Below are 23420 nucleotides of genomic sequence, written 5' to 3' on the forward strand. Positions count from 1 at the left end.
ACTTCCGTACGCTTTTCGAAATCATGGGGAGTTTTAAGACTGTCCCTAACGTGGGTGTTCAGCTGTTAGATTGGCCACTGCCGGGTAGTGGGGAGGTACTATCACATATCAGCTTTCTCAATAGAGAAGAGTGCTGACTGAAACCTGTCGGGTCGGTTGCTTTGTAAGGGAAGCTGAGGGGGCAGGATCAGGAAAGGGGAAGGACTTGATGCTTGTTTACAAAGAGTCCCAGCTCAGCACACACACACAGACAAGAGTTGGTGCATGAGAGAAGGAGGAGGGAAATTCCGCCGGGAATTTTTGGGTTCTTTTTTTTTGGGGAAGTTTGTTTCCTTCATCTACAGCCCAAAGAACAACAACTGCACAGTGTGTACACTGAGTGACAGAGAGAGAGAGCGTGTATGTGAACGCATCGCTGTGACGATGAGGGTAAGGAGTTGAATTTATTTCACGTTTGTTCCCCCCCGTTTGGAGATTTTGTGCTGGGTTAGAGAGCTCAGTGTTTACACATCCACCCCCCCCCCCCCCGTGTCTGTTTCCTTGTGTCAGTCCCAACCCCTGGCTGTGGACAGTTACAACTTACTGTCCCATCAACTTGCTCAGAATTGTTAATGAGCATCTACTGGAGCAGGTGGGACTTGAAGCCGGATCTCTTAGTCCAGAGGTAGGGACATTACCACAATAGCCTTTCCCTGGTGGATCGGAGTAGCGATAGGGAGTGTGAAACAGGTGCATTAACTTGGTGTTCAGTGAGTGGGGACCCTCGTTATTCTTATATACAGAGTCACATCCACACACAGTGACAGAGGATTGTCTTCGCTCTGTCTGAATCCTGGGGAAAGGTTAAGTGTGTGTTTGTGTGTGCATGGGGGGTGAGTTGTGAACTAAGATGAGTGTTCCTCCCCATCTATATTTTCTGTCTCCTGCATCTACCTCGGCGATCACCGCCAGGAAGAAGAAGACCTGTTGTCAGACTACCTCGGAAACCAGGCCAACTGACTCCTAACTAGAAGGTGCAGACTTTGGGTCAATAGGGAGGCACTTTTGCCTCTCAGCGAGATGATTTGAAGGTTCAAGTCCCACTCCAGAAGCCAGAGCGGGAAGTTTTGAGTTAGTGTAATAGTGAGGGAGTGTGGCACTGTCACAGGGTACAGTCTTTCTCATGCAATCTCAAACCAAGGCAAGTAGGGTGTTTGCCTTGGAAGGGAGGGCTTTTGTGGAGCACTGACCCGACCCCCGTCCCCGAGCTACAAGGTATGGCTTTCAGGACCCCATCTGCCTCCAGAATTATATCACAACATATCTAAACACGTTGATTTAGTTATTTTTTTTGTAGAAAAATACATGACGTTGTCCAAGGTGGGTGTTGTTTCCATTCGACATTTACCCTGACATAATCCTCACCCCCCGCCCTCCCCCCAAAAAAGGAAACATTCTCTAGCAAGGTTTCGCCATTACTCTTATGTGGGATCTTCCTGTGCTATTCCCCAGTGACTGCGCTACAACTCGATGCAAATCGATTTGGCCCTGGGAATTACTGTTCCATGGTTGAATGTTGGATTTTTTGGCGTGTCTATTCACGGTAGTCGTGATTTGGAGATGTCGGTGTTGGACTGTGGTGGACAAAGTTAAAAATCACACAACACCAGGTTATAGTTCAGAGTGCTGCTCCTTTCATCAGGCGGTTGATGATGAAGGAGCGACGCTCCGAAAGCTAGTGCTTCCAATTAAACCTGATGGTGCTGGTGTTGTGTGATTTTTAACTTTATTCATGGTGGAGTAGTTACTGGCACGGCGCCCTGTGAGTTTGGTGTGAGTTCTTCTCAATGGCCATGTAACAACTGCTCACTGTTGTAACTAGCCTTTGCTGTCTCTGTGTAGGAGATTAGTTGTCCGCGGTTTAGTATCTGCTGCGAGACTCTGTGTTTTAGCTGATTCGACTGTTGTGAAAAACCACTGTGCTATCATCTAAGTAAAGAAATGTCACTTATATAGTTCCTCTCGTGATCTCCGGACGTCCCAAACTACTTTACAGTCACTGTTGCAATGTTGTCATGCATACAATTTGCATACAGCAAGAACTCACACACACAAAAAAGGCAACATGACCATTTCATATCATTATTGCTTGCCGGATAAATATTGACCAGGACAGCAGTGAGGGCTCTTAGTGCCATGAAATCTTTCTGATATATCTGAGGTTGGGAGCACTCCCTCAGTATTCCTGAGTGCCAACACAAAGATTCCTGGTCTGGTTTTTGGAGTGGTAAGTGAACCTTCAATCATCTCGGTCAGAGGCAAAAGTGCCTCCCTATTGACCCAAAGTCATCCATACCCTCAATTTATGTCCCTCCAACCACCTGTACCTTATAGGTAGAACTCAGTTGGTTGGTTTCCAAAGTTGTGTGACAACAACGCAGTAGGGGAGTCCAAAACTATAGGGTATAGGTCTAGGGTGAGAGGGGAAAGATTTGAAAGGGACCTTAGGGACAACTTTTCACACAGAGGGTGGTGAGTGAACAGAAGTGGTGGAGGCAGGTACAATTACAACATTTAAAAGGCATCTCGGGTACATGAATAGGAAAGGTTTAGAGGAATATGGGTCAAATGGGATGAGATTAATTTAGGATATCCAGTCTGCATGGATGAGTTGGAACGAAGGGTCTGTTTCCATGATGTTTCTCTCTGTGACTCTATAACAGCATGGATCTGATTCCTGCACTAGCTGAAGTTACCATGAAGGTCCTGCCTTAACCTCTTTGTTTGAGGTGTGGTGACCCTTGGATTAAACTCACTGCCAATCATCTCTCTCTCTCTCTCTCTCTCTAATGAGAGAGCAGGGCTATATTGACTATTTGCAAGTACATTGCCAGGTGTTGACATACTTGAGGAGTTCCACTGCACAGATGCCACCTGCGTGGCACACTACACCAGTCAGGAACAGGCTGCGTATGTACTGTGCACATGCATGTCATTTTTCGACAGAAGCCTTCTGACTTTGTCAAGATGAGGAGGTGAGATAGTTAGTGTATTTTTAACTTGCCGCTTTCACAAGGTTGTTGATGAGCAGTGAGCGATGCATTGGACTGTAATTGAGCTGGAGTTTCTTCTGGTGCCCGATACTCGAAAAAATGTTGTTTATTTTATTTACAAGTTGCCCTTGTCCTTCACAACCATCGTCATTCCTATGCAGTATGTCACATGCTGTATGTTCTGTGAGCTCAATCTTTAACTGGATTCTATTTTTTCCATCCTTGAGTTTACGTCCAGTTTAATGGAATTTTCTTTAGAAAGAATTGCACAACATCTTGTACTGTGGGTGTTCTTAGATGGCCCTTGAGGAGGCAGTGGTATTGAATTGCTGCAGTCTGTGTGCTTGAAGGCTATTCCTACAGTTCTATTTGGGAGGGAGTTTTAAGATTTTGACCGAGCAATAACACCTGTTAGATTTCCAAATCAGGGTGGCTTGTGACTTGAAGAGAAACCTGCAAGTGCTAGTGCTCCCATTAACGTGTCTGTATGGTAATGTTGTACAATGTAGTTTCCAAGATTCCCTCTTATATAATGAATTCACTCAGATCTTTCTGCCTACTACACATGGCCCTTCCAGTTTTACCCCTGGAGATCCAATTATTACTCCAGTCAGAACATTTCAGAGCTCAATAGCCAATTCCTCTGTACAAACCTGAATCAGTGTTTTAAGAAGGTGCAAGATTGATCCCAAAGGATGCACCATCTTTCACAATCGTTCCATCTGCATTTTTGCTTTGCGAAGCCTTGCATGAGATGCTACTTCATTGCATAGCTGGTAACACCAATCTCTCACAGAAATTGAAGGAGGACATGTAACCAGTTATGCATGTGCTGGCTCTGTCTATAAGAGCCATGGAATTAGTTCCATTTCCTCCCCTCCCTGCCCACAACCCCCTGCGACCTGTTTTTCCTTGCCCAGTTCCAAGATCAGCAAGGTACGTAATGTTTATATCTTGGGTTTGGTTAGGTGCTAGGACATTGACGCACTGAGGAAGACCTCTCCGTGAGCCCCCAGGTTCTGGCAGCCACTAGAGGGAGCCCCTCCATCAATGTAGCCATCATGTTGGGGTTGCTTCACAGCTCAGGGATTCACCCTATGAGCAGAGGAGGTTCGGTAGAGGTATTTCAAATCAGGGTGTGCACCAATGGGACTGGTCAGGAGAGAGCATTACCATGGCAGACAAATCAATAACCCAGAGGAGAGAGATTTGACAGGACTGACAGAAGGCAAACCTTTTTGATGCAGTAAGTGATTGGGATCTGAGATACACAGAGGGAACTGATGACAGATTTCCTTTGAAAGAGAAAGGGATAAATACTAAACAAAAAGTTTACAAAGACTGGGGAGAAGGATGAGCACGGGGATGAACTGAATTGCCCTTTGACGGAGGAATGGTTTTATTTTTCCCTAAACCTTGCCCTCTCCAATCTTTACAATCCATCACCACCCTCCCCATTACAAACGATGATTCTACAGGCGATATCTGAACACTTAAGGTGCCAACCTTTTGACCTGTGCTGTCAGCCCCACCTAACCATTTGGACACTGAGAGAAAATTAGGCCAAGTTCACACATTTCATTGAACTCATGCTGAACCCATTTGATGGGCCGAATGGCATCTTTCCATCCTGTATGATTTTATGCTTTGTTTTGAGAGACAGCCTGTGCCTTTAAAACTTTCCAGCCCTTTGCTGTGTGTATGTGTGTGTGTGCTTTTTTTCCTCTATCTCAGCACTGGACCTGGGAGCAGGAAGTGCAGCTGACGAGTTCAGGTTCCTGCTTGTGTAGCTGCGCATTGCTTTCTTTAACCTGCCTCACATCTTGGTCTTGAGCACTGGCTTGTTTTTAGTAGTGGGCAAGTTTCCTGTCGTGCTGGGCAGGAGCACACAATGCAGAGGTTAATCCCAGTTATTGAACAGGGTCAGGGAGTGACATAGTAAGCATTTGTGGGCATTGTGATATCCAAACAGAGTTGGTTCTCCAGAGCCAACTTCTAATGGCTATTTACGCATTGTGTACTTTTCGATTTTGAGAGTTAAGAATTTGCATTTACATGGTGCCTGTTGCAGTCTCAAGACATGCAAAAGTACTTTACAGTCAGCAAAGTACTTTTTCCAAATCTAATTCAGGTATAATGCAGGAAATGATGGTGTCTGTGCATAGCAAAATCCTACAAACAGAAATGTGCTAAAATGGTCAGATTTTCAAATAAAGTATTGGAAATCTGAAAATGGACAATTCAAGAAGTAATCAGGCGGTGTGTCAGATTCTGGCTAGCATTCCAGATAGGCACCAAGGATTGTTGACACCCGGATTATTCTCACCTGTGATCAGAACCTATCTGTTCCCTGAATGTATACTGATAGTGACATCTCTAGAATTTCTGTTTCTGCCTTGGGTTCAGTACGGTTTGAACTCCCATATATATCCCCATTTTCAATAAATATTGCCTTCTCCAATCTTTGCAATCCATCATACTTGATTACAATTCAGGATACTGATTAAGGATGATCAGCCATGATCATATTGAGTGATGGTGCAGGCTCGAAGGGCAGAATGGCCTACTCCTGCAACTATTGTCTATTGTCTATTGACTTTTCAGGCAGCTACCTGGAGAGTTCAGATGCCACCCTTTGTGCTGTTGACCCCACCTCACCGTATTGGACACAGAGAGGACTTTAGGCCAAGTCTGTGCATCTGTCGAAGTGCCCTGAATTGATTTCGTTCCTGTTCCTCACTTAATCCAAATATTCATAGAACGAAACAATTAAAATTCTTGAATAGCTGCCATTGCACCATAAGTGATATAAGGTGGAGCTCCCTATAATAGTTTGGTATGAATGTCAGTGAGGGAGGTGAAAGCAGTCTCCCCAGGGGAGCAGATGAAAGGTATGATGGATTATCTGTTCATGAGGGCTTGTTGCATGCCATCTAGTTGTTCCATTCCCTACATTGCAATAACGACTACACTTCAAGAAAAAAATACTTCATTGGCTGTGAGGCAGGTCGAGAGGTGCTGAGGACGTACAAGGTGTCATTTAAATGCAAATCTTCCCCTTCCCCACCCCCCTTTTCTTCATGGAAGAAAAGGGAAGCTATCTGTTGCAGTGCAAAGTGAGAATGCTCCCAAGATGAATAATTTTTTTTCTGTTCTCTTTCTTTCCAGGAAACTATGCCCCAGACATCAATTTTCCCAAGTATGCTTGGCACCAGTTGTAGTGGTCATGTCCAGCCAGATATGGAGGACAAGTGTGTGGATCCGGTGTACCAGGATGGCAGTTTAGTTTCAGGGTCCCTTGAGGTGCTCATTGAGCACTTGGTGCCCACTGTTGACTACTACCCCGATGTGAGTATTCTGCAATGCTTAATTTCCTCACCCCTTAGTCCTTGAGATGCTCTTTCACTTTGACCAAGTGGTTTCCCTCTGTCTGGTAGAAACAGGAATCAGCCATTGAGCCTCTTGAGTCTTCCACTGCCAGCCATTGAGATGATGACCTAACCTCATACGTCCTTTTGATGGGTGAAAGGAAGGCAATGGCTTAGTGGTATTATTGCCCATAGTATTAATCCAGAGATCTAGGTAATGTGCTGGAGACCTGGGTTCGAATCTTGCCACGGCAGACGGTAGAATTTGAATTCAACAAGAACCTGGAATTTAGAGTATAATGATGACCATAAATCCATTGCTGATTTTTGGAAAAACCCATCTGATTACCAATATTCTTTAGAAAAGGAAATTGCCGTCCTTACCTGGTTTGGCTTACCTGTGACTCCAGACCCCAGTGATGTGGTTGACTTTTAAACTGTCCTCTGGGAAATTAGGGATGGGCACTAAATGCTGGCTTAGCCAGTGATGCCTTCATCCCATGAATGATTAAAAGAAAAATCAGTGGCTAACAATCCATCAGTTTCAATTCTCAAATAAACAATTGGTTTTATCTTTCATTGTCATTTATAGCAGAGAGTTCTTACAGTGTCTTTTGCACAAATTAAATCCCATTTTCAATCCTAGTGGGTCTGGTTCTAATTTTTATACTCTGCTTCCTCGTCTTAGACTATCCAACCAGTTGAGATGGTTTCACCACATCTACCCTCTTTGCTCCTTTTTAATACCTTGAACACATTGATCAAATCATCCAAAGCTTTTGAAATTCAAGGGACTTCAAGCCTGATTTGTTAATCTGCCTTTGTAACTTAGTCCTTAGAGTGCATGGGTGCAAAGGCACAGGGACGAATAGAGGGAGACTTATTGATTAGGAATTGATCTTTCTGCTGTTTAACCTGTGTTGGGATGGGAAGGAAGAAACTGAGGGCTTTGTTGCTAACTTTGCAGATGACACAAAGGAGAGTTTTTGAGGAAGCAGGGCACTGCAGAAGGACTTTGACAGGCTTGGAGAGTAGACAAAGAAGTGCAGATGGAGTACAATGTGAGGCAGTGTTAGGTTATGCATTTTAATAGGAAGAGTAGAGGTGTAGACTATTTTCTAAATGGGGAAAGGCTTCAAAAGTCTGAAGTACAAAGGGACTTGGGTGTCCTACTTCAGGATTCTCAAGATTAACATGCAGGTTCAGTTTGCAGTTGGGAAAGCAAATACAATGTTAGCATTCATTTCAAGAGGGCTAGAACGCAAGAACAGAGATGTACTGCTGAAGCTGTATAAGGCTGTGGTCAGAACGCATTTGGAATAGTGTGAGCAACTTTGGGCTTTGCAACTAAGGAAGGATGTGTTGGTATTGGAGGAAGTCCAGAGGAGGCTGACAAGAATGATCCCAGGGATGAAGGGCTTGTCATACGAGGAGTGGTTGAGGACTCTGAGTCTGTACTCGATGGAGTTTAGAAGAATGAGGGGAACCTCATTGATACTTACAGAATACTGAGAGGCCTGGATAGAGTGGACATGGAGAAGATATTTCCACTAGTAGGAGAGACTAGGATCTGAGGGCACAGCCTCAGAGTGAAGGGATGACTCTTTAGAATTGAAATGGGGAGGAACTTCTTCAGCCAGAGGGTGGTTAGTCTGTGGAACTCATTGCTGCAGAAGGCTGTGGAGGCCAAATCTTTATGTGTATAAGCAAAAGGTGAGTAGGTTCTTGGTTAGTAAGGGAATTAAGAATTATGGTGCGAATGTGGGACAGAGCTTTTGAGAAACACATCAGCCATTATCGAATGGTGGAGCAGACTAGATGGGCCAAATGGCTTAATTCTGCTCCTATATCTTATGGCCTTATGGATTGCAACTTCCTGTCATGTAGTTTCAGGCCTCTTTGTTCTGATGAATCAAACTAACAGTTTCTCTCCCTCCCCCATAGCGGACGTATATCTTCACCTTTCTTCTGAGTTCACGTGTCTTCATCCACCCTCAAGAGCTCCTGGCAAAAGTCGGGCAGATCTGCACAAAGCAGCTGGAGACAGGAACCGAAGCAGACAAGGTACGCAGTGAGATGTGACAGCCATTGGCTTTGTAAATCACGTCTATTGCAGGAGCTGGGAATTTAGCCGTGGCTGCATGGAATGTATGCATCCATTTTCCCTTTCAGGGCGTCAGGTGGAGTGGAAGGGAAGTGGGCAAAGTTCAGGAGTGTGGGTGCTCAGATGCATTTCTGAAAGTAACTGGTGGCCATCCTGAGCTGCAGTGCTCTCAGACATCTCATTTGGAGACTGAATGTTGTATTGTCTGCTCAGACATCAGAAAGGCATAATAACTTTAAGACATGCAGGTACCATAATGACATGCGATGCTATAGTATAAAACCTTCATTCATTCAGTCAGCAGTAGGTTGGTCAGATTGCTAGATGGTCTGTTAGTCAGCTAGTTAACCACGCATAATAGTAATCTAAATAATTATATAACCAGACTAGATATGGAAGTTTATCATATTGTTTTAGTTTACATAGTTATTAATAAACTTCCTGATGTCTGACTCAGCATGAATGAGGCTGTCAGTGGGATATGCAAGCCCATGTAACATATACCATATAGACATTGACACCTGCAGACTTTCAACACTGTCTGCATATCTTGTACCTCTCCCAAGTTACCAAGAGACACCATTGCCTCCCACTCCTCAACTAAGGGCAAATCCTACTTTTCTGTGAACAATGCCTCGAAACACTTGGCCAGGTCCCAGCTGAAGCATTTGTAGGACTCTATGTTTGTTTATTTTCGTTTGCTTGAATTCCTATTTCGCTTACTGAAGAATTAAACTCCAGCAAATGAAGGGAGAAAGACTCTTAGCAACAGAGCAGTGCCTGCAGCACGTGCTCACTGACAAGGGGGCTGGCTGTGAAAATGTAAAATGTGTTTTTGACACAAATTCAAAATGTATGTGCCTGCAGCCAATCGTGTGAAATCTGGCAGCTCTGACTAACTCGTTTGTTCAACACGAATGGTCTGTGAGACAGAAATGTGATTTTACACAATGTTGCTGCAAAATATGGCAAGATCTGCTGGGTAACAGAAGGGAAGTTTAACAGTTCTCAGCTCAGATCCGAGCCTGCCTGCAGCAAATGGTTGTGACTCATCTGTTTTTTGTCTGCAGTATCTGGGAAGCATATAAAGGAGGAACTTTCATTTTCTGTAGTGTCCTTCACCAGCTCAGGACCTTGTAATGTGTTTTGCAGCCAGCATGGATGTTGCAGCCAGTTTAAGTGATGAAGGAAGTGTAGCTGTTAAATGCACAATGAGCAAACTTCAACAAACAGCAATGTAATAATGGCCAGATAATCTGTTTTAGGGATGTTAATAACTCTCCTGCTCTACTTCAAAGCAGCACCATCAAACAAAACCTGAGGGGGGCCCTCGATTTAATGTCCCACCTAAACAATATTTCCTCAGACAGTGCTTGTTTCCTTAACTCATTCACAGGATGAGGGTATTTGTGACGAGGCCAGCATTTATTGCCCATCCCTAATTGCCCCAAGGGCAGGTAAGTGTCAATCTGGAGTCACATGTAGGCGGAGGTGGGTACTGCAGATGCTGGACATTAGAGTCAACGTTGGAGTGGTGCTGGAAAATAAAAGCAGGTCAGGCAGTATCCGAGGAGCAGGAAAATCGATGTTTCTGGTGCTGGTAAAGCACAGCACATTGATGAAGGGCTTTTGCTCGAAACGTCAATTTTCCTGTCCTCGGATGCTGCCTGACCTGCTGTACTTTTCTGGGGCGGCACGGTGGCTCAGTGGTCAGCACTACTGCCTCACAGCTCCAGGGACCCGGGTTTGATTCCCGCCTTGGGCAACTGTCTGTATGGGGTTTGCACATTCTCCCCATGGGTTTCCTCCCACAATCCAAAGGTGTGCAGATCAGATGAATTGATCATGCTAAATTGCCCATAGTGTTAGGTGCATTAGTCAGAGGGATCTGGGTCTGGGTGGGTAAATCTTCGGAGGGTCGGTGTGGACTTGTTGGGCTGAATGGCCTGTTTCCACACTGTAGGGAATCTCTCAATAATCTGGAGTCACATGTAGGCCAGACCAGGTGAAGGTGGCAGTTTCTTTCTCTAAAGGACGTGAGTGAACCAGATTGTCTTTTTTTTTGGCAATGGATACGTGGTCATCATTAGACTCTTAATTCCAGATTGATATTATTTTTAAATTGAATTCAAATTCCATCATCTGCCACAGCGAGATTCAAACCCAGGCCCCTAGAACATTACTATGTTACCGGATTAACAGTCCAACAATAATATCACTAGGCCATTGCTTCCTGCCACACTGGAGCGTAAGTCAAGACTTTTGTGCTCAAGTCTTTGAACCCATAACCTTTTTAACTTGGAGCCCCAGATGCTACTCTCTGAGCTGTCACTGTTGAAAGACCCCCTCTCTCCACGCGCCCCCCCGGCATCAATCAGATACGCTTCTGCATGGAGGCCCTGGCAGGGGGTGAAGTCAGGTACCGGTACAAATGGTAGTGTCAGCAAAGGGAGATCAGCCATTTCCAATGAGGATCCTTGGTCAAAGCCACATTCTGGTCAGTGACAGCGTCCATATGAGTGCCTTCTTTTCACAAGTGGTGCCACATGTATTGGGTCCAGCATTTTAAGGGTTTAGTTTCACAATTTCATCATTTTCTTCCTGTCTGTTGACACACAGCTTGGGATTGTAAATAAGACGAGAACTTTCCAAGAGCAGAGCATGCCTGCTCCTGTTCCCCATCTGGCCCTTTCCTATAGGTCATGGGTCGATGCAGTCACTGATGGTCCTTTGTCACGTTTGCTGGAAATTATTTGTCTGCTAGTTTGGCAATGACATCAATCCATCACACTGAAAAAAAAACACAAAGACAACGACTTGCATTGTGATAGCACCTAGTTAAAAATGTTCCAGGGTGCTTTACAAAGATCAGGTAAACTTTGAAATCAAATCATTTAAGGAGCTATTATGATGGATGAGGTAGAATCTAAAGAGCTTCTTAAAAATGGAGAGGGAGCGAGAGAGGTTTGGGGAGGAAATTTCAGAACTTGGGATCAAGTCCACTGAGGATGTGGCCACTGATGTGATACAGAACTAGAGCCACACAGCTCAGTCTGGATTAATGGTGCTGGAAGAGCACAGCAGTTCAGGCAGCATCCAAAGTGCAGCGAAATCGACGTTTCGGGCAAAAGCCCTTCATCAGGAATAAAGGCAGTGAGCCTGAAGCATGGAGAGATAAGCTAGAGGAGGGTGGAGGTAGGGAGAAAGTCCGAGTTTGTTTCACGACATTGTTGAAGAGCAATTCTGAAACAACTCTGGAATTTGTGCATTCTCCTTGTGTTTGTATGTGTTTCCTCCAGGTGCTCCAGTTTCCTCCCACAGTATAAAGATCTGCAGGTTATGGGGATTAGCCACGGGAAATGCAAGGTTATGGGGATAGGGTAGAGGGGTGGGTCTGGATATTCTTTTGGAGGGTTGGTGTGACTCGATGGGCTGAATGGCCTGCTTCTACACTGCAGGGATTCTGTGATTTATGATTATCAACACAGAGAATTCTGCAGAAGCTCTGGCAGGTCAGGCAGCATCTGTGGAGAGAGAGACAGACTCAAAATGTTAACTCTCTGTTATAAGGAAGATATTATTAAACTGGAGAGGATTCAGAAAAGTTTTACCAGGGTGTTGCAGGGAATGGAGAGTTTAAGGTATAAAAACAGCCTGGAAAAGCTGGAACCTTATTGAGGTTTATAAAATCATGAGGGGCAAAGATAAGGTGAATGCAAAGGTCTTTTCCCTGGGTTAAGAGAGTTCAAAACTAGGAGCATATTTTTAAGATTGAGAGGAGAAAGATATAAAAAGGACATGAGGGGCAACATTTTTACCCAGAGTGGTTTGTGCATGGAATGGAACTGCCAGAGGAAGTGCTGGATGCGGGTACAGTTACAACAGTTTAAAAGACATTTTGGATAAGGTAATGGATGGATATGGATTCTGGATTAGTGGTGCTGGAAGAGCACAATGATTCAGGCAGCATCCAAGGAGCAGTAAAATCGACGTTTCGGGCAAAAGCTCTTCATCAGGATTACCATATGGGCCAAGCACAGGAAGGTGGGACCAGTTTAGTTTGGGAACATGGTCGGTGTTAACTGGTTGGACTGAAGGGTCTGTTTCTGTGTTGTATGACTCAGTGACTCCAGTATTCTGTATGTTTGTGTCAGATTTCCCACAGTATTTTGCCTTGTATTCAACAGTGGCTCTGATTTGCCTCTGCTTTTCAGCACTTACATCTTTATCTTCACTCTTAGTCTAATTGCCCACCTTTCTTTCTGCTCTTGCCTTCAATCTGTCTGTCACTCAGTGTTTCCCATGCCCTGGACTTCCCCCTTTCACCTGGTGGCTTTAGCTTCACTTGCTCACACCCGGTGGCTGGTGTGCAATTTCAAATTAAAGCATTGTTTTGGAAACATGGATAGGTAGGTGCACGTTAGACAGAACGACGAGGCAGACTGTCCATGAGCCCTTTGATTTCAAAATGAAATTGTAACTTGCCTCTGATGTCTGAATGAGTTTCTTGTGCCGGCCAACCAACCAATGAGCTGAGCAGCTAGATTAAATATTTATCCTGTATCCTAACCCTCTCGTACTAACAGAAGTCAAATTTTGTTTTGTTTTGTTAACTATTGCTGATTTTTTTTCCCAGTGAAAAGTTTTTTGCAATCGTTGCTAAACCTTCCAGGAGTTAAAAGTTTTCTTGCGTGTTTCCCCTTCACCCGCCATCCCCACCTGATGCTCTCGTGTTCTCTCACTCACCAGATGCCCAGTGCTTTGCTATCCATCCCTTTTGTACATGGTCTAGACAGAGGTTGTGGGTGAACATCTGACAGCATTCCTCGTCTTGGCCAGATTCCACAGTTGTCTCCAGTGACGTCAAACAGTTGAGAACAGGCAGTGCTCCGTCGCATGTTGCTTGTGGCTATGTTCCAAACATAGTTTCACATGCAACGCCCGCCCTTTCTAATCTTTGCCGTGAGAACACTTTGTTTTAGCGATAGCACCTGTGGCTGCATGTATCTTTGTCACTGTTACATTGCCCCGTGTCCCTGTTGGTGGTGCGGGGCTGAGGGAGCACTCCGTGGCTCATTTACCCAGCGAGGTGCTGAGTTGCTGCAATGTTTTTAATCTGATTTGGTGTAAGCATGCACTCACAAAAGATGTGCATATGTCAATCTTTCTCACAAGGTGTGTAAGCAGAGAGAAACTCTCAACCTCAGGAAATCCAGCGGCATTTTCAGATTTGTGTTCGGTCTAGGAATTATGTTAGGGCTTGGATGTCTAGCACTCACTGCAAATCTTCCTCAGACTTATGCTTCGGAAGGGCTCTGTCATCTCACTTTTAGATGCTTCACCAGATTTTCATAATCTCCACAGGCCCAACCTTAAACAGGTCTGTCAGCTACTGATGACACGATTCGGCTAGTTAGATCTTTTCAAATAATTAAAATCAAACATTATGTTCAAATACACCTTTCAAATGTCTTCAGATCCGCACAGTCTCATTGCTTGTCAATACTCCATGGCACTCCTTCATCTCTGTGATCTCTTCCAACTCTATAATGCCTAACCCCAAACTCTTGATCTTACTGACTCTGACCAACTGTGCAACCCATTGTTCCTTGTATTCCATGCTTGCATACTTGTCTTCAGTCTCCTTGACCTGACATTCTCCAGGGCTCCCTTCCTAAATCTACTGTCTCTGTCTCACGCTCTCCTCCTTTAAGACCCATCTCTTTGGCATGGTTATTTCCCTGAATCTCCTATGGCTCAGCATCCATTACAATGAAGCGCTTCAGAGCAGCACAGTGGCACAGTGGTTAGCACTGCTGCCTCACAGCGCCAGAGAACCGGGTTCAATTCCCACCTCAGGCAACTGTCTGTGTGGAGTTTGCACATTCTCCCCGTGTCTGCGTGGGTTTCCTCTGGGTGCTCTGGTTTCCTCCCACAGCCCAAAAGTGTGCAGGTTAGGTGAAATTGCCCTTAGTGTTAGATGGAGGGGAATCGGTCTAGGTGGGATGCTCTTTGGAGGGTCGGTGTGGATTTGTTGGGCCAAAGGGCCTGTTTCCACACTGTGAGCAATCTAGTTCGTTTCATTAAGTCAAGAGCACTATGTAAATACAAATTGTTGTTGCCACGTCACTAACCTCTTGGCTCATTTTCCCATAGGCTAAAGTGAAGGAATTTGTCCCAAAAATCATCCAGCTGTTGACTGAGTGGACAGAAACATTTCCACATGATTTTCAGGATGAGAAATCTATGAAGGAACTCAAGGACATAACTCATCAGATAGCACAGTGCGATGAGGTGAGGAGGTCAGCGGGGGATGGGAAGGATTTAAAAAATATCTGATGTTTCTTTCCTCTTGTGTGGCACGTTGTTTAATCAGAATGTCCAAAGAATTGAATGTTTTCCTATCGCAGGACATTTTGCAATATTTAGATAAAGAGAAACTGTTTCCATTGACATTTTCACGTCAACATGTTGAGAGTCAGTCCCGTTGTAATTTCAAATTTACTGTTCTGTGGCGATTCTGAGAAGCTGGGGTACGGTCTCCTCAGAGTGAAGAAATTGAGGGGATTTTATTATTCAAAACGGTGGAGCCTTGTAGCAAGTTTGAAAACTGTTTGCTTTGGAAGAAAAATGATTTCACAGTGGAGACAGATTTTTAACAATTGAGCAAAAGAACTGGAATGGGATGATGAGGGATATTTATTTTAATCTTATGATCTGGAATACATTTCCTTAAAGTACAGATTAAGTCCTAACTTTCTAAAAGTATAAATTTCTCGGACACTCTTACCCCCTTTTTAGAAGCTTCTTAAAACATATTATTTAGCCAAACTTTGTCATCTGTCCTAATATAGCAATTACACACTTAATGTTCCAGTTATGTTTCTGAATGGAATTCTTATTAAAAGTAACGTAAAAGCTAAGTTTTGTAGGATCCTCCCTATTTTAAAGAAAAGATTATAAACTGAAAGTTTAATTACTGTACCCTGCTAAAGTACTGTAACAGTAAACAAAATAGCCTTTTGCTGCCTCTGTCCCTGCTAGCCAGTCCTCCTGGTTGCTGCTTTCCTCTCCCAAGACCTTGCTGTGAACACACGAGGCAGGAAACATTTGTGGAGTGAGAGCTGTTTTGAGTGGCAGGGTTTCAGAGGTTTCAAGGGGTTGGGGGCTCTCAGGATTGGTGAGCAGGAGGGTGAGGCACCCAGCCAGAAAGCCCATTACAGATTGGCGCTGCTCAGGTCCCATGACCCTTCCTCACAAAACCTCCAACATTAAACAGGAAAACCTGCTGCTTTAACTGACCCACCTTAAACTGAGACAACCTCAAGTAGACTTGCTCGACCACCTCATGAGGAAAGATGTTTTGTGATAATACCTCAGTGAAGTGCCTTAGGAAGGTTTAAGGTGCTCTATAAATTTAAGATGTTGAAACCAGACAGAACATTTGCAAGGGAGTTCAATATGCACGTTTAAAAGACAATATTAAGGGATAGTGTTGTGATTGGAATGAGGTGAATCTTATTGAGTACATGATCCCTGATTGGGGTTGTGAACCTGGGTCAATCAGGGAGCCCTGGCTGACTGATATAAACAGGGGATTCAGGGTCTCCACATTTCGCAGACTGACTCCAATGTACTGGGCGCACATATGAAAAAAAGGGTAACTTGATCATGGGATACCAGCCTCCATGTAGTTATAGGCAGGAATAGAGCCAACAGTTTGGATGTGTCGTTACTCTCTGTGCAATCACCCTGCGCTGAAATTTCCGTGACTCTATCGATTGAGAAACAGGATGACGGACCTTCCCAGGGGTCACTGAGTACCTTTGTAATATTTTTGAGGGTAATACAGTGTTTAGGGCCTCTCTTAGTGAAAATCAAACCACTGAGATCAGAACATGCCCAGAGGACCCTCTCATGCAGAACTGATGGAGTCTGTTCACAGTGCGAAAAGAGAGACCCCACACCCACAAATTCTCCTGGCTCTCTGATGTTGGGAGTATTGAAGTTATGGTCTGACACGAAGGGTAGAGTTGGAGATAGCAAGGACTGCAGGTGCTGCATCAGAGGGGCCGGAAAGGCACAGCAGGTCAGGAGCATCGGAGGAGCAGGAAAGTTGGTGTTTCGAGTCGGGACCCTTCATCACGCCCTGACCTGCTGTGCCTTCCTACATTTAATCAACAAAGGGTGGGGTGTTCAGCCTTTCTGGGGAGGGGAGTTGTGGAAGAACTGCCTTCCATCTCTTCCTCATCTCCACACAACATCTCTCATCATCCCACCCACCACCTCCTCCTCCACTCTGTACGGATCAGAATGTAACCAGTAGCGAAGGGAGAGGTGCAGATCTCCATGGTAACAGGATGAAAGAGATTCCTCAGGGCATGTCACAAAACCCTGAGAGTGTAACTGTGTTTGGGTTGAATCCAGCGAGGAGTTAATTGTCTGTCGACTGTTCAAAGTTGTTTGGGAAATATTCATCCCAGTTTAGGCAAAGAGAAACAGAGGACCGACAGCTATGAATGGAATGTTAAGGAAAGTGAGGCCAAGACATTCTATATTCTTGTATTGAGAGCTCCCCCCTCCCCACCAACTCTTCACAAATAATCCATCTCTTTCAATCCCACAATAGCTAAGGCGCAATCAAAGGAATTGTGTGCGGCTCAACCTGTCAAGAAAAGTGCTGCATGAAAGGAGGTCCCAAAGGCTGCGATGAAGTAAATCGGACCCACCACATGTTGTAATTTCAAGGCCACAGTATTTCGTCAGAAGTCAGGCCCTCCAATCAGTCCCTCATTCAAAGAAGCTTTCTTTCAGAAGGTAGAGATTGACATACACACAAGGTGCTATCGCCTGTGCTGGCTGTTTGGAAGAGCTCTCCAATCAGTCCCCTTCTCTTATCCACCGTCCTGCATTTCCTAAGATATTCTCTATCAAAAAGATACCACTGAATCTGTTTACACCACCACCTTCAGGCTATATGTTGCAAATCACAACTGCTTTGCCTGAAAGTTGCATGGAGTTTTCTCCAAGTAGGGGTCAGTGAACGTCCTGAAGAAATGGCCTTCAACACGGTTTCTGCAGAGCTTCGGGTTAAATTCTTGTAGACGATTGGGAGAACCTCCATGCAACTTTCCTCACATTGTCACTGATTAGTGAGCTGGCCTTTCACAACCTCAAACCGCCTTTAGTTCAGGGGGTGTTCAGTTCTAATGCAGAAGCCTGAATAAATCTTTGGTGCTTTTTTTGTTTCTATGAGTATGTCAGCCTTATTGGAACTGCAGCACCAAATATACAAATTAGGAGCAAATGTAATTTGTTCGGTCCCTTAAGCCTTTTGATAGCATCAAAGCTAATTTGATTTTGTGGCTTCTACTTTCCTGTTTTATTTTCAAAATCTTTCACTCTCGCTGCCATAATAAGATAGTCAATGATTCTGCCTCCATTCTTTCTGTTCCACAGAATAATAATCCTCTAGTATAAGGGGAAAGAAAATCTCCTCCTCTCCATCTTAATAGCAGACCAGTTATTTTTAAAGAGTGTTCCCCAATTTTGTCCCTTGGGGAGTGCAGCAGGAACTCAGAATGGCTTCTAAGCAAGACCACTGCTGGCATAGCCCATTTTCAGAATATCTTTGCCACTACACTCTATCTCAAGGGTAACAACTACTCTGCTCACTAGGTAGCCAAATGAGAAAGACGTTCATATGGTTTTTAATTGTAATCTGGAGCAGGACTCTTTTATAAAATGATAGAATGGGACTTCAGCAAGACTGAAATTCTGGAACAGTCAGAAGTTCCAAATCTCGTACAACCTCGCTAATCTTGATTGGGCCTTTATGCTTGAAGCAAACTTAATTTGGGATATATAACTGAATATTTTTAAATTTATTTATTGGGCATCACTGGCTAGGCTGGCATTTATTGCCCATTCCTAATTGCCTAGACGGCAGTTTACAGCTGACAACCAAATTGCTGTGGGTCTGGAGGCTCGTGTAGGTCAGACCATGTATGGATGGAACATTTCCTTCCCTAAATAGCATGAGTGAACCAGATGGGTGTTCACAACCGTCGACAGCAGTTATGTGTTCACTGTTTAGCCGGCTTTTTCTTTATTTCAGATTTTTATCGTATTCCAATTTCACCATCTGCTGTGTCCATAGAGCATTAACCTGGAGTTCTTGATTACTAGGAGAAAGTAAGGATGCTGGAGATCAGAGCTGAAAATGTGTTGCTGGAAAAGCGCAGCAGGTCAGGCAGCATCCAAGGAGCAGGAGAGGGGCTGAAGAAGGGCTTATGCCCGAAATGTCGATTCTCATGTTCCTTGGATGCTGCCTGACCTGCTGTGCTTTTCCAGCAACACATTTTCAGTTCTTGATTCCTAGTAGTGACATTAATATATACCACCACCTTCCCTTGTTTCACTGTTATACCGCAAACTGTACATTTTGTTAAAGACCTTTGTTTTTGTTACACACCAGTGCAAACTTTCTCATTTATCCCACGTATCCCGTGGTTTGGAGACATAAAGTTAGCTTGTGTATCCACCTGAACCATGATAGTTACAACTGATTTGGGTTTTATTTTTGAATATCCAGGAATGCTTACGATGCGTCATGGCTCCCCAGTGTAAGTCACATGTCTGCCTTCTATCCTGCTGTCTCCACCTGTTCTCCGTATGACAGTGTTTCCTGTCTGCTCATTTCCCTTAGGAAAACTCCAGTGTGAAGAAAAGCATTAGTCAGATGACCCAGAGTCTGATCCGCAACCTCTCGAGCCACAGCCAGTACCAGGAGGCACGGGAGATCATCAAACCATCGGTCACAGACAAGCAAACCATCCTGAAACCCAAGACTCAGTCCAGTCAGAAGGATATACTGAGTGTCTGCAATGACCCCTGTGTCTTGGCCCAGCAGCTCACCCATATCGAGATGGTAGGTGAATGCTTTCGGGACTGAACAAAGCTTCATGATATGAAATGGTGCGGACTCAGGAAAAGAAGTATTTAAAAAGAGTTCCTGAGTTACCTGTGATGCGTTGACACGTACAGATAGCTTGTTTGTCATAACACAGCCCTTTCACTTGCAATCCTGGGGCCAGTCCATTATTACTGCCACTACAGTTGAGTTAAGAGGGCTGATTTTTCAGGGAGTGCTGTACTGGCACACAGTCTGTCTTGAGGAACTAGCGAATAGGGAGCTTCATGGCAAGGTAAGCTATAGGTCAGGGGCTCATTAAAAATACAGAAGCAGATTGTTCAACCTATAGAGACTGTGCTGGCCTTTTATTTAGACCTCGTAGAAAGCTGTCCTTCCTAATGCACCCCACACCTTGTGTTACCTTTTTTTAAACAAAACTATATGTCTTCATCCTCTTTTTGAATGAATTATATGGATCCTTTCAGCAAACCAGTCTGCAGCAGAGGGTTCCACGTGATAACACAGCCGCTGTGTGTAAAGAGATTTTTTTCTAATCTCTTTAATTCCTTTTGAAATCGGTGCCCTCCCATTACCATCTCAATGAGCAGTGACAGCAACCTTTCATTATTTAGCTTCATAATCTAGAAGGTGCAGGGATGACTGAATGACCTTTATCTGAATTCAAATGTCTTTACATCACTAACTTTTACCGCAACACATCAGAGGGTGGGAATACTCTTATTTTTAATTCCGTCTGTGATTTGCCCCCCAAATTTCAATATGACCACTGCATTTCTAAATGCTGAATGGTTGGGTGTCATTTATGTAACTGTGTCTACATTGATGTCTCGCCATTTCCTGCAGGAAAGGTTAACGCACATCACTCCGGAGGAGCTGGTGCATATATTTAACCACATGGATACAATGGACAATCACAAGGTAAGGATGTGAAGTTGTACAGTGGTCTGCCTTCAGGACTTCTCCAGGCAGCCTCGCTTATCCAGAGTTTAGCCTTTGCACCTCAATGATTTTCTGTCATTAGTAAATCATAGTAGGCTGCTTGTTCCACGAAGAGTGGCTGTTTATGTTTGTACATTTATTGTATAACATTGCTACATGTTTCAAACTCAGTTAGTTGTAATGTTGGGAAGACAGAGTGTACTATGAGGAGCAGAGGTATGACCATTCAGTCCCTCCTAGACTGCTGGCTGCTATCCAGTGAAATCAAGGCTGACCTGTTTGTGTTTTGAATTCCACGCTCGCATGTCCCCTTTCACTCCTCTGCCTAACAAGAATTCATCCCCCTCTGTCTTAAAATATACTCTCTGATCCCAACTTTATTGCCATCTGAGGCAGAGTGTTTCAAAGTTGCGCAATCCTCTGAGAGAAAAGCACATCTCCTCATCCCTGTCCTGAAAGGGCTACCCAGACTTTTAAAATAATAGCCCAAAAGCATGCTGGTTAGGTGGATTGGTCATGTTAAATTGCCTTATAGTGTCCAGGGATGTGCAGGTTAGTTGGAAATGTAGGGTTATGGGGAGTGGATCTGGATGGGATGCTTTTCAGAGGGTCAGTGCAGACTCAATGACCTCCTTCCACACGGTGGGGTTCTATAATTCTATGGTTTCTGGACTCACCCATATGAAGAGGTGTCCTTTCAATAACACCGGTCAGGATCTTATACAGAATCGAGTCACGCCTTGCTCTTCAAACTGAAGACCATAACAAACAGGATTAGGCCTTCAGCCCCTCAAGCCTGCCCTGCCATTTATTCGGATCGTGGCTGATCTAACGTTTCTCACATCCCCTTTCCTATCCTTTTCCCATTACCCTCAATTTCCCGACTGACCAATCCACTGGGAACAAACCCTGCCTTTCCTACCTTTCCTCCTAAGCCAACCCATTCATTCCAGGTCCCAGGCTGTTAAATGAGTTAATGCTCTTCTAGCTGTAGATAAGAAAATATTTCAGTAGAGCAAGTTACTCTTTGTAATAAATCATGAGATGCACTGCCAAAGCATCCGACTACACAGCTGGAAGTCACTTTGTCTGCTGTTTTAGCGTGATGTTCGTCATGCCTTTCACTTAACCACCTCCCTCAAGTTCCAACACTGATATCTTACAGCTGGTGGGCCACTCTTTAAAATGGTTCAAACATTTTCATGTCTCCCCACACCCAGCCCCACCCCCACCCCCAGTCTCCTCTACCTCCTCCTCTTTCTCACCCCATCCCCCCCAAGTCCTCCCACCTTCCCATACCCACCCTCCACCTTCCTCACCCCACTCCAAACTCCTCCCATCCTTTCCCCAACTCCTCCCCCCTTCTCCCTACACCCCCTCCTGCCTTCCCCTCTCCTCATCCTTTTCATACCCTCCTTTCCCCAACTCCTCCCCTCCTCCAACCTTCCCACCTACTCCCCTCCTTACCCCTCCACTCCCTTTCTCCTTCTCCCCAGCTCCTCTCCCCCCTCCGCGACTCTCCTCTTCCTCCCCCCCCCCCCCTCAAATTCATTCTCCTCCTGTTGCTCCTTCCACCACACTCCTGCCCTCACACCCCCGTCCCACCAGCCTGAAACCCGTGGGTGGGCTGGTTTTGACGGGCTTGATGCTGGGCCTTTGTTGTGGCTCCGAGTCAGGAATGTAATCATCCTGGAGCCGCCGGTACACTCAGCACACAGCTGGAAGGAGGCACAGAGAAATCTTAAATCACAAGCTGCCCGCAAGCATTAGCACCCTCCAAAGTGGGTTTTTTTCCTTGTTTTGTTTTTGGGGAGGGAGGGGTAGCGGTGTCAGAGAATCATTTATCAAGGTCTTCGCGTTTCAGCTGCCGGTCAAAGTCTTGACACTTATGTTTTTGTTTTAAATTCTGTTTCTTTTCAAGAGCTGTCGTAGTGACATCAAGAAGACGTGCAATTTGGAAGCGTGTGACAACTGGTTTAATCGGCTCAGCTCTCTCGTCGCCACTGAGATATGCAGAGTGAGTTCACAGGAATGACTGCACTGCTTGTGGCGAGCAATTACTCACCTCAGTTGCTGTGTGTGTGTGTCTGTGTGTGTGTGTGTCTGTGTAATATTAGTGGTAGAGATTGATTAGATTCCCCACAGTGTGGAAACAGGTCCTCCGGCCCAACCGGCCCTCCGAAGAATAACCCACCCACACCCATTTCCCTCTGACTAATGCACCTAACACCACGGGCAATTTAGCATGGCCAATTCACCTGGCCTGCACATCTTTGGACTGTGGGAGGAAACCGGAGCACCCGGAGGAAACCCACGCAGACGCTGGGAGAATGTGCAAATTCCAAAACAGCAGACAGTCGCCCGAGGTTGGTATCGAACCTGGGACCCTGGTACTGTGAGGCCACTGTGGCACCCCAGTTGCTTCAGCGCTTTGTGCCTATGCTCTGGAAATGGGGAGAGAGTCATCCAGTAAAGCGAATAACTGCATTGATTTGTCACACAGATCTCTAGCATGTGTCCTGGCAGCTTCACTCAGGGCTTTTGGTTTTGTCACCTCCATGAAGCTTCTGCAAAGTTAACTATCAGACTGTGCTCGACACAGAGGCTGCTGGAGAAATTCAGCTGGTTTGGCAGCATCTGTGGACTGAGAAACAGTTAGTTTTCCAAGACTGCAATTACTTTTTTTTAGAACTTCTGTTTATTTCAAATTTTCAAACTCCGCAGTATTTTACCTCTTTAAGTGTCATCTTTGTGTATGCCAGGTTGAGTGGGCCAATATATGTGATTGACTGGAGGGAGGAACTGGGGAGGGGGGAGGGGTGGAGGAGGGAGGAGGTTCTGCAGAATTCTAAATGACTATCCAAAGTCTGTCTCCTGTGTGTGGACCCTTGTCACAGAGGTGCTGTTTAATTGCAGATTGGGAAGAAGAAACAGAGGACGCGGATGTTGGAGTTCTTCATTGATGTGGCACGGGAATGTTTTAACATCGGAAACTTCAATTCCCTGATGGCTATTATCTGTGAGTATCTTCTCTTAAGAGC

The 23420-nt window shown here is 44.9% G+C and overlaps 1 protein-coding gene across 1 annotated transcript in view; it reads left to right on the top strand.

Moving 5' to 3' along the window:
• The first annotated feature begins 235 nt into the window (after positions 1 to 235).
• LOC132834983 (ras-GEF domain-containing family member 1A-like) overlaps positions 236 to 23420 on the top strand; it is a 35160-nt gene continuing 11975 nt past the window's right edge. The window contains exons 1-8 of the mRNA XM_060854161.1: positions 236 to 429; positions 6201 to 6380; positions 8345 to 8464; positions 14661 to 14798; positions 19213 to 19434; positions 20284 to 20358; positions 22301 to 22396; positions 23296 to 23398. Of these exons, the coding sequence (XP_060710144.1) occupies positions 265 to 429; positions 6201 to 6380; positions 8345 to 8464; positions 14661 to 14798; positions 19213 to 19434; positions 20284 to 20358; positions 22301 to 22396; positions 23296 to 23398 (1099 nt within the window). The 5' untranslated portion in view covers positions 236 to 264. The remainder of the gene's footprint in view (positions 430 to 6200; positions 6381 to 8344; positions 8465 to 14660; positions 14799 to 19212; positions 19435 to 20283; positions 20359 to 22300; positions 22397 to 23295; positions 23399 to 23420) is intronic.

The sequence above is a fragment of the Hemiscyllium ocellatum genome, chromosome 43 (genome assembly GCF_020745735.1).
Source record: "Hemiscyllium ocellatum isolate sHemOce1 chromosome 43, sHemOce1.pat.X.cur, whole genome shotgun sequence".
Lineage (NCBI taxonomy): Eukaryota > Metazoa > Chordata > Chondrichthyes > Orectolobiformes > Hemiscylliidae > Hemiscyllium > Hemiscyllium ocellatum.